General features: G+C 38.5%; 1 protein-coding gene across 5 annotated transcripts in view; it reads right to left on the reverse strand.

The window, feature by feature from the left end:
- Positions 1 to 302: 302 nt before the first annotated feature.
- The window catches only part of LOC122557326 (ras-like protein family member 11A-like), a 27,078-nt gene continuing 15,192 nt past the window's right edge, over positions 303 to 12,188 (reverse strand). For all 5 annotated transcript variants that reach the window (XM_043704911.1, XM_043704913.1, XM_043704914.1 and 2 more), the window contains 3 exons: positions 11,055 to 11,111; positions 10,898 to 10,977; positions 303 to 1,863 (listed from right to left, as the gene is read on the reverse strand). In XM_043704911.1, the coding sequence (XP_043560846.1) occupies positions 1,396 to 1,863; positions 10,898 to 10,977; positions 11,055 to 11,111 (605 nt within the window). In that variant the 3' untranslated portion in view covers positions 303 to 1,395. The remainder of the gene's footprint in view (positions 1,864 to 10,897; positions 10,978 to 11,054; positions 11,112 to 12,188) is intronic.

Raw genomic sequence — 12,188 nt, forward strand, 5'->3', positions numbered from 1 at the left:
ACCAATTATGCCTGGCATAATAAATATTTAATGTGAGTGTTAACAAAACAAATAAAATAATTCACTCAGGACCAATTCAAATAAGATAGCAAAGCTTTTGAAGAGGATAGCAAATTTTTTCTGCATATTAAAACAACAACACAAAGTTAAAAATCACACAACACCAGGTTATAGTCCAACAGGTTTAATTGGAAGCACACTAGCTTTCGGAGCGACGCTCCTTCATCAGGTGATTGTGATGAACGAGCGTCGCTCCAAAAGCTAGTGTGCTTCCAATTAAACCTGTTGGACTATAACCTGGTGTTGTGTGATTTTTAACTTTGTACACCCCAGTCCAACATCGGCATCTCCAAATCATAACGCAAAGTTAAACCTCTATTTCAACAATAACCGCTCTACTATTATTATGTTACACATAACGCTATGATGAGTAGCTAAAACCAGGAGACATTTTGGCTTTCCTAACCCTGGAAGACATTTGATCCTGGAATCAAAATGAAGGAAATTTAAATTTAAAATATATTGATATCCTGTCTGTCTTTTTCTTCTAATATTGTTTTTAAAATGCACCTGTTTCAGCTAGAATATGACACTGAGTGATTAAATTGTAATTTTTACAAATAGTTATTATTTTGATAATACTGGCTAATCACAATTGAAACATGAATAAACAGTTTCTATTCGGCAATTTCTCTGGCAAGAACAATCCTTTCTGGACCAGAACATACACCAATTTACTGTATTTTGAACAGGTTCAGGTGTGGGGAAAACAGCTGTTATTTCCTTGTCCTTGTACAGAGCTCCTGAGGCCACTTGTAGAAACTTTACTGTGGCTCCACCTAAGATCAGCTAAATAGTTACAAAATGAATCATAGAAAGTTACCACACAGAAAAAGGCCCTTTGGCCCATTAAACATTTGGCAGCAATTTGAGAGTAGAACTATACATTTTTCTGCACTGTATGATTCAGTTTATAATTTGCAATGTATTTTCTGAGCATTCAAGGGAGCTCTCCTCTGCCCTAGTCAATCCCAGGGATAGTTTTGATGAAAATGTATAATTTTGCACAATTTCAAATTGTTTTTGGCTGTCAATGATCTTAACTTCATATAATCAGTAGATTAGTGACACTTTAGCTTCTACAGAGAAAATTGTATCATGAATATGACAATATATGTAAATGATATTGCTCATATTCTGGGAGCAAAATGTATTTACTTAACAGCAGTTAAAGGTAAATGTGTAATTTAAAAAAAGGTGTACATGGAGATGGAACATGCCAAACTAATTTCTATTCATGTGTTAGTCTTTAAAATATGAGGATTTACCTTGTCTTATTTATTTTCAAGGCAAAGAAAAACAATCTTAGCACTTGGAAACTCATCCAAACGAGTTTTATACAGAAGCAGTGGATTTCACTTTAGAAGAAAGAGCCTGTTTTAACCGTCTTCCAAGATCTTGCATATTCGGTGATTTTGGCCTGCCTAAAAGCAGACCTCTTCTCTTCTCCCCATTATTGTTTCCAATCACTTTGCAAACTTCTTGGCAAACTTGGTGGAATGCATCATAGACCTCATTATAATTTTCTCTGGCAGAAACTTCAAAATAAGTCCCTCCTATCTCATTCACCAATTGAATACCTTCAGTGGTTTCCACTTGTCGTGCATGCGGTAAATCAGCCTTGTTTCCTATCAGCACAAATGGAAGTCTGGTGTTAGGATAAATCTTCCTGATTTGCTGATGGAGTGGACGGAGTGCTTTCCAGCTTTCTGTGTCCGTAAGTGAAAAGACAAAAACAAAACCATCTGCCCAGTGAAGTGATCGGGATATAACATCTGGACTACAAGAATCATCTCCATCTGCCTGTTACATGAATACAAAGAAAACATTTAAACATTGCTTCTATTATTCTTGGTTAAAAACTTCATGTTTTAATTCTGACGTCAAATCAAATCTGCACAATACATCTTTTTACTTGCTTTTGAATTCAATAAAATATTCCAAAGTGTTTTTTTATCCCAATGTAACCCTTTGGATACTGAATTCATTTGTGCCTCTTGTAATATGAACAGTTTTGTATTGAATACAATTATAGAACAATTAATTAGAGAAAACATTGTGAAATTGAGTTATTATATTTTCTTTAAGGTTATTTTATGTTTTTAAAAATCAATTCTCTCTTTTCCTGAGAACACAGGCCTAGCCTAACATGGTTTCAAGAGCCCCAGATTTTCTGTATCATGTCAATGAAATTTCAGCCCCTGCAGAAGGTGATTACACCTCCCTTCAGATTGTTGCTTAATATTTTAGGCTGAATTTTGTGTTTGTCATTATATTCAGACTTGGTATATACTACATAGTCTACACTGCCATCAGTATGGTATGTGTTAAGCTGATATCGACCAGAACTATATCATGCCTTGGGTAGATGCCCAGCCAATTGTTATTCTTACTTGTATGAGTCTAAGTTACTGGTGCTATGTGGGAAAGAATACCCTCACAAATGCTTCAGCAGGAGAGAGTTTTGATCTTGTTGACAGAATATTTTGATTACATGGTTCTTAATAGCTAGTTAGGATATATCTGAGTTACATTATAGTCTCTTGTGAGACATCGGGCTGTAAGTACACAACACTGTTAGCAACATGGAATTTAACACTGGGATAACAACTGGAACAGAAGTCAGCCCATCACAGGAACAGTCTCTTACATCCTGATGGATTAAGATCATTTTATGATAACCTGTTTGGGTATTAACTGCCTTCTACAACAATACTAACAGTGCTCATTATTATTTTAAATAAATCAGACACACTTCTTAAATACCAACATGGGATCTGGGTTACCTTGTTCCTCTACACACTGCATTATAGCAGTACCTCACCAACAGGTACAGTATAGGAATTAATGTAAGTGCAGAACCAAACTGCTTTTTACCTATTACACACAATATAAAAATTCGAGCTGATGTAAAACAACACTTAATTTTAAAAGTGTGGAATCTTATTCATTCAGAGTGTAATCAGCATTGGACATTTTTTTAAAAAAAACTTTCTTCGCCTGTCTCTTATCTCTCACTCAAAATCCAATTTTTCATTGTTTTTATTCGTACAATGTTTAAACCTAATTTATATTTCCTGATTTATATTTTCTCTTTTAGATTCTGCGTGGCTCAGTGAAGATTTTTCAATCTGTTAAGTTGAACATCCACACTGTTTCTTGCCCTGTTTGCACATGTCACATATACTCTGTCAAGGACATTGCACCAATTGACAGCAAGTCTCAGCTCAGACATTGGTGAAAACTGTGAGCAACCATCAGTAAAGTAAATAATGAGTGCTATTCCTTTGCCACTGCTTGAAAAGTCCAATTCACGCTCAATTATGGAAAGGTAGTGTCAGTCTTCTTACAACTCCAGCAAAACAAAACTTTAGCAAACTCTTCTGGTTTAGAAACTTGACCCTGACACATGTAGAAATTGTGAGCCATAATGGTTCAGTTTCAGTAAGATTACATTGACCCCATAGACACCTGATAAACTTCCAACCTGAAAATGGTCTAGGACATATCTCAGTGGTAGTGCTCAAAGAAGGCATCACTACCTTAAATATGAAAAAACCACAAAAAACTGTGGATATTGGAAATCAGAAATTGCTGGAAAAAGTCGGCAGGTGTGGCAGCATCTGCAGAGTTAATGTTTCAGGTCCAGTGACCCTTCTTCAGAACTATCCTGAATATGCCTGTAATGGGGAAGTTAGGCTGCACTGGCCTTTTCAGAACTAAATCCAGACTAGTAAGTGACTTCTTTAAAAGAAAGAGCTTAAGCTTTTCTTTTAGAATTCGTGTCAGCTTCTACTGGTATTATTGGCTCTCTACTTGCTGTCCTATTTTTGACCTCACTCCTGGGACTTACTTCAGAGCCACTGTTGGCAATGTATTGGGTCTGAAATCTTCTACTTCTCCTGGGCAAACTTACTATGAAGCTATGCCAGTCGTCAGCAGCTTGCTTCAATTATTTAGATAAGGCAACATGAATGTACTTTTCATAATCCTCTGGCTTGCACCTTCAAAGAATTTCTGTGCCCATTCAGCATTTGAAAAATAGCCCAAATGAATTTCCAGGCCTTTTAATGAATAGGAGGAAGGACAGACCTAACAAGTGTGTCTTTGAGAGAAGTTACATTATTTTCATTTGCCAAAGATTTGATTTTATTAAACACAGATGTATTGGCTGCTCATTATGCAACATGTACATGCTTCATCTTTCCTCTTCACTGTTCCCCCCGCCCCCAATTCTACATGATTATACTCACATTATCCAATTTAGAAAAATCAAATGTTGAATGGACCATACTGGGATTCAAATTGTTCTGATACCAATACTCTGATTGGACTACCATAATATGTTGCCAAATGATGCTGTAGACTCGCAGGCCATCATACAGTATCATATCATCAACCATCAGGTATCCACTATAAAATCAGATACTATGTAAGCAAAGAAGAATGTGCCATGCATTCATGATTCACAAAAAGAAATTCATATGCTACTGTCCTGCAGATCTTTAACTTTGCTAATATTTTAAGCTATTGTTTAATCTTGGGATTGACATTTGGGGTCATAGAGATTCAATGTTTCAGCGTATACAAATCATCTTCTTCATGACTGTCACCATATGCTGTTGTGATCTGTGGTATTTGCCCTGATTACCATTCTGTCACCTTAAGGCATTTGCCACCAAACTCCTTTGTCTATACTGTACCAAGGGCCTTTAATGATCAAAATAATAGCAGAAGAGGCAGCTGTTGCATATACAACATTTTAATCTATTAGTTCCCCAGTATTAGAATTAATAGAATTTCAGGGGACTGCAACAAGGATATAACCAAAGCTCTAGTCAATAAGCAATTTTGATGCTGAGAGCACAATCAGCTGATGGGAGGAGACAGAATGATTTCACTGAAAATTTACAGTTATTAATTTCAGGTTGAACCTAATATTTTATTTTTACATAATCAAATTATCTACAATAGGTTTGTGATGGTTAGACTGCTGGGATAGTTGCACTGTGGTGTCTAAACTACTGATTACAAGTACACATTCATAAGACAAGGTACCAATTTGAATAAGAAGTACAAATTTGAACAATCTGTAACTGAAAATTAAAGCTAGCATGAAATTGAAAATTAATTGCTAGAATAAGCTAAGAGGTAATGGCAGCCTTTTGGCTATTTTTCCCCTTTCTCTTGAAAATGCCAACTCTTTGCAGTATGTGGTCCATAGGTGCTGGGCATTGGTTAATTCAGTTGGCTGGATGGCTAGTTTATAGTGCAGAGTAATGGTCAACAGAATGGGTTCAATTCCCACAGCAGCTGAAGTTACTATGAAGGTCTCTCCAACTCAACCTCTCCCCTCACTTAAGGCTCAGGTTAAAACCACTATCTCTCTCTTTCTTATGATAGAGGAGACTTATGATTTATTGGACTATGACAACTTTACCTTTGTTGGAAATTGGTTAGCTCAGAAATGCAGAATGACACCAACAGTGTGGGTTCAATTCCTGCACTGGCTGAGGTCCTGCCTTCTCAACCTTGCCCCTTGCCTGAGGCACATAACCCTCATGTTAAACTCACAACCAGTTATTTCTCTCTAATGAAAAAGCTGGACTATGGTAATTCTGCATTTTTGTCAGGGGTGTTTTGATAAATTCCATTGGCCAACCTTCATGCTTGAGCTTCAACAGATAAGGCTGGCAATGACTGCTGGACCATTCTTTAAATCAGTTCTACTGTAATCAAACATGTCAGGAACTTACAACTTCACTTCAAATTTCACTACAATATAGGAAGCACGATAATGAGCACACTATGAGAATGAATACAGAAAACATTCCCAGAAATGAGGAACTTGAATAGATTGGATAATCTCTTTGGAGAAGAGAAAATTAAGAGAAGATTTGGCAAAGGTGTTCAAAGATCTTAGGGAATCTAAACAGAAGCAATTAGGAGAAATTGTTCCCAACGACAATATCAAGCACTGGAGGATATTGATTTATGGTGAATGATAAGCTGAGAGTGGCACTTAAAGCAATGAGTGGTTAGGAGCTGGTATGCACTACCTGAGAATGTAATCAAGACAGATTCAATTAAAAGAGAATTGGGTAAGTATCATAAAAGAAAATATTGCAGAGCTATAGTGAGTAGTTGGTGGAGTGGGACTAGATGAATTCATTCTTGCAGAGAATTGACACACATGTGACAGGTCAAATAATTCTGAGGTGGTGCTGTGAAGAAACAGAATCTGTTCAGATTCAAGACAAACAACTTCAGAATTCATATATAAATGTACAATATATCACTAGAGTTGATCTGCCAGATTTTAAAAATGAGAACCATAGCCACTGGATGTGGTACATATTTCTTTGTTTTGATGTGAAGGCCTGATGACAATATAATCTACACCTGCCTGTCGGGGCTGGAGGGACTTTATTATTCAGAGGATGATATTTCATTGATCAAGGCTTTACTTGCAAGCAGTCTATCAGTAAGTCAGAAGTGGTTTCATTAATTCCTTAGAAACATAGTCACTAGTTGTCTTAACTAGATAATATGCAATAGAAGTGAGGAGAACTGTATTGTCTTTTAAAGGACATTGTCAAGTTGGTGGAGTGGGCAGACAGGTGGCAGGTGAGAGATGGCACACTTTGGTACAGGGAGCATGGAGTCACAGTATAAAACAAAGTATAGTATTCTAACGGGTGTGCAGGAGCAGAGAAAGCTGATGTATGTGTGCAAAAATCATTAAAGTTGGCAGGATCAGTAGAGCAAGCCATTAATAAATTGTACATTTTCTAGCTTCATTAATAGAGACATAGCGCTTATGAGCAGGGATGAACTTATACAAGTCCTTATGAAGGGCTGATGCTCGAAACACCGATTCTCCTGCTCCTCAGATGCTGCCTGACTTGCTGTGCTTTTCCAGCACCACACGCTTGACTCTGATCTCCAGCATCTGCAATCCTCACTTATTCCTTCCTGGTTAGACCTCAGCTGGAAGATTGTGTACAATTTTGTGTAGGAAGGATACGAATGCATTAGAACAAGTGCAGAAAAATACAAAAGTAGTTCCAGAGATAAGAAACTTATGATAGATTGGAGAGATTGGACCTGTTTTCTTTGGAGAGTAAAAGGCTGAGGGGAGATTTGATTGAAGTTTTCCAAATCACAAAAGGGTACAGACAGAGTAGGTAGGGAGAAACTGTTCGACTTATTAAAGGAGCAAGAAACAGAGGGCAGTTTTAAAATGTGTGAGGTGAGAAAAAAACTTTCTAACACTGAATAGTTCAGATCTGAAATGTGGTGGAGGCAAGTTCAATTGAGGCATTCAAGAGGGCATTGGATTATGATTTAAATAGAAGCAATAAGCATAGTTACAGGATAAAAAGGATGAGAATGGCATTAAGTTAAAATACTCAGAGTCGCTGCAGACACAATGAGCCAAACGGCCTCATTGAACACTGTAACAATTCTATTATGCTGTGTGAAGTATTATTGGAGACTTTGAGACTATTGCATTTCCTTTTATTGCAAGCGTAAAGTGCTAAATGCGAACCTGGTTATAATTTCATAGAAGTATTTACTATCTCTGTGCAGTAGAGAAGCCATTGACTGTAATGGCTGCAATATGACAATAAGAAAAATAGCTTGCATGCATGCAGTGCCTGTAAATGTAGCTTCATATAGAGTGATCAAGCAAAATGTGATCCCAAGCCAAATAAGGATATTCAAGAGCAGATAACAAAATTCTTGGTCAAAGAAGTAGATTTCAAGAAATGCCTTAAAGAGGAGGACAGTTAGATGGTAAGGTTTTAAGTAATATATTGCAACAGTTAAGGCCTAGGTAAGTGAAACATGACCATCACGGTGGAACAATTGTTATTTGGAATGCATGACAGGCCAGCAATAGAAAAGCACAGATACCTCAGAGGATTGAGAGACTGAAAGAAGTTATTGAGATAGATTCACTGACAGTGCTGTATGGATATTTGGTCCTGCTCTAGTCTCCATTAAGAAAATGGGATAAATTCAACCATGTTGTTATAACTCTTATTATAACATTCTAAAATTTATTTCACAATACAATTAATAATAACATTTAGGTTTATTCCCCCAACATTATTGATCTCATTTTGATGCAGTTTTGGTGATTCTTGTTAACAATTTAGATTTACCTAACAATTTATCTAATCCTTGAAGCACTAGATGCAGGGGTTCCTGGTAAACACATTCAGTAAAAGCTGCAGTAGATCAGCATGAGTCATCAGCATACTTGCAGCGATTACCATATGTGAAAGATAGGGAGCATTTTCACAGTCAGCAGCTATAATGTCATCATCACTTCCAAAAAACTGACTAATAATAGAAAAGGCCCCATACAAGACTGAATGGTTTATGTTACAAGCTGCAATTTAACCTTTAGCTTCAACTGACAGAGTAAACTGAACTTAGATTTATTAATTCTTAAAGAGAAAGTGAAGGTCATATTATTCAGGAATTTTGTTGGAAAGAGGAGGAAGTATTGAATCTTCAACAAATCTGCTACATATTTGAAACTTTCACCAATCCACCATCCCAACAGTCCTCCACCCTTGAATAGTTACAGCATTCAACAACCTCTGCACACAGATTGATGATTTGTGGGTTTTATTTCAATAGCATCACAATGTCAGATTAATGAGATAATATTAGTCACATACCCAAACGATAATCAGGAGACCTCCACCAACTGCTCTCCAGTGACAACCGATCTAACACAGGGTGCTCGATGGAGTTTGAAGTCAAACACGTCGTCCTACCTAAGCAAAGGGAATTTTATTTGGAACCTATTTCTAACTAAGACATATGGGGTGCATTTTATGCTTTCCTGAGTAGATTGACATGTAGAGGATGGGGGGGCCCTTAACTGATCACTGGCCACAATGGCTTGAGTTGGAGGTGAGTGGGTGGGTCTGTAACATTATCCCTTTGCTCTGTAAAATTACTATGGTGTCAGGAATAAGTCATTGGCTGCAAGAAAGGGGTCATGCATTATTCCTACTTTCCTACTCTGCAACTTTTCCCACTAAGGCAAAAAGCCTAGTTTGAAATCTGCTAGTCTTAAATTCAGGCCTCCTCCAGTCTGACTGGATGTTCCCCACCTCCGTAACCTGACTCCCAGCGCTGTTGCTATGACCACCTTGGAGGTGGAAGTCTCGACCTAAGCTACTTAACACTCATCTGAACAGAGCAGCCTGTCACAGTGGGAACCATGCCACACCTTTAACTTTTCACCAAGAGTCAGGAGTCCTGTGAAACCAAGGAATTCCCCCAGATGATGAAATCCTTCAGCAAGTTGATTGAAAATTTTTACTTTAAAAGTAGAGGGAAAATGGCTTCTAACAGAATTATACTTTGAACTTGTTTGATATTCTTTAAAGATTTCTAAAGGTGAGACACCATCTTTAAATTATTATGTTCATTTTTCCCCAAATGAAAGAACTTTGTTTGAAAGACTAAGGATCGGAGAAAAAAAAAGCACACTTTTCTTTCATTGTTGTTTCAATGCATCTCAATTTCCTGATGTTGTTTACATTAAACCAGATATGAATATTCTCAATCTTGATTCCAATCTGGATGATGGAAATAGACATTTGCAATGGGAGTGTCAATTTAAATGGGACTTAAGTGATTTCAATCTAACAGATATGGGTCTATAAATTGTCTCAATTCATCAGAAAATAGGATTCTTCCCTTTTTGATTTTCTGAAAAACCTCCTCCTCTGCTTTTGGTTGCACTTCAGTCCCACGCTCCTGATCTTCGGGCACCCAGTACGGAGGAGGGAGGGCAGGTCTGAAGACCTCCTCGTGGGTCTGCTCCTGGGCCTGGCCAAACTGGCCATTAACAGGTCCAGGCAGCGGGCCGTGGAGGGGGTCGTTACGGCCGACTGCCTGCCCCTCTTCCGCGGTTACGTTAGGGCCCAGGTGTCCTTGGAGAAGGAGCACGCGGTGTCCACTAACACCCTGGAGTTGTTCAGGGAGAGGTGGGCGCTGCAGGGAGTGGAGTGCATTATTTCTCCCTCCAACTCTATTTTGATTTAGTCCCTACCCTCCCCTCCCCTTCACTGTTTTGATCACAGCACTGCCCTTTGATGTGACGGGCAGTGCTTGTCACTGGCCACTCGGGTGTTTTCCTATCTTCCTGGTGGTGGAAATTGAATAAAGATTCATGCACTTTGTGTCTTTCACTGTGTCTCACACCTACACACACACACCATGGGTGCTGGGGAAAAAAATAAGCACTACAGCACTTAGGTGGTAGTGTGGGGGTTAAATTAAAAAAAATATAAACAGGAGAATTGCCCTTAAAAAAAAGAAAATAGGATTCTCATTAATGAAGGCCATTAATTTAACATATTAAAAACAGCTGACTCACTGGCAACTCAGGTGTTTCCTTTTTTCCTGGTGGTGGAATGGAAATAAAGATTTGCACACTTGTTGTTTTTCACTGTCCAACACCTGCACACACGCGAGTGTTGGGGAAAAATAAGTACTACCGTTGTCAGGCGGTAGTGTGGGAAAAAAAACAAACAAAAAAATGAAAAAGGAGAAAAGAACAGGAGGGTCAGACATCCTCTCACCAAAGAAAATAAAGACAGCTGATTGTAGGGGTTTCTTTTATCCAATTGGTGCTGAGGGGTGTACTGGAGAGAGTCATAATCTGTGTCTAATCTTGATGCATTTGTAAATGCTGCAAATGCACGACTAAATGGAAAATGTTGCATTTTCAGTAATAATAACCCACACCTTAATGAGAGCAGAATTCACAAAAAAAAGGAGAAAAAAGACAAATGGATTTTACCTGATTAATACAGGGAGTGTCTTGCACTTGCAATGAAATTTGATCACCATCAATGCTAATTGATCTGGAGTATAGAGCTCCTGAAATTCAAAGAATATGATTCAGTATCTGTGGAAAAAAAATTGACAAATAGAAAAATACCTGATGTAGCACATACCTGTGTTGGGCTCATAATCTCCGATGAACCGTTTTGTGAGAAACCGTACAATCAAGGCTGCAAGAAATTTAGAAAAATGTGAAATTGTCATAAACTTTATTAAAAATCTCAAAGTAAAAGAAAATTCCTATTGATGATCCAAAGAAGAGTCACATTGAACTCAAAATATTCATTATTTCTCCAAAGATGCTATCAGATCTGCCTAGTTTATCCAGCATTTTCTGTTTTAACCATGAAAATATAAGCTTTTCTGCTCAACATTCACAAGTTACATTTCGGGATCTACCTGGTCCACATATCTACACCATTAATAAGACCACAACTCCCACCATTCTGCTTTAAATCACCTACTGTCAAAACCTTCATTCAACCCTTTGTTACCCCTAGACATAACTACTCCAACACATTCCTGGCCAGCCTCCGACATTCTATCTTCTATAATCTTTAAGTTGTCCAAACTCTGCTATCCATGTCTTAAATTGCACCAGATCCTAGTTAAGCAACAACACAATTTTAAAATTTTTTATCCTTATATTCACATTCCCCCATCGTCTCATTTCTGAAATTCACTCCAGGCCCACTACTGTCCAACTGTTTGTATTTCTCCAGTTCGGACGTCCTGAGAATTCTAAGTTTCAGTTGCTGCACCACCGGTGTATGTGCATTCACCTTTCTGGGCCCTAAACTCTAGAAGGAGAAAGTGAGGACTGCAGATGCTGGAGATCAGAGTTGAAAATGTGTTGCTGGAAAAGCACAGCAGGTCAGGCAGCATCCAAGGAGCAGGAGAATCGACGTTTCGAGCATGAGCCCTTCTTCATGACCTCCCTCGATCTCTTCATAGCCAACTGCCGCCGCGACATTAACTGCCTCAACCTCTCCACCCCTCTCACCCACTCCAAAATCTCATCCTCGGAACGTGCAGCCCTCCACTCCCTCCGTTCCAACCCCAACCTCACTATCAAACCGGCAGACAAGGGAGGCGCGGTAGTAGTTTGGCGCACCGACCTTTACACCGCTGAGGCTAAACGCCAGCTCGCGGACACCTCCTCCTACTGCCCCCTTGACCACGACCCCACCTCCCACCACCAAACCATCATCTCCCAGACCATCCATAACCTCATCACCTCAGGGGAT

Source organism: Chiloscyllium plagiosum, chromosome 15 (genome assembly GCF_004010195.1).
Source record: "Chiloscyllium plagiosum isolate BGI_BamShark_2017 chromosome 15, ASM401019v2, whole genome shotgun sequence".
Classification (NCBI taxonomy): domain Eukaryota; kingdom Metazoa; phylum Chordata; class Chondrichthyes; order Orectolobiformes; family Hemiscylliidae; genus Chiloscyllium; species Chiloscyllium plagiosum.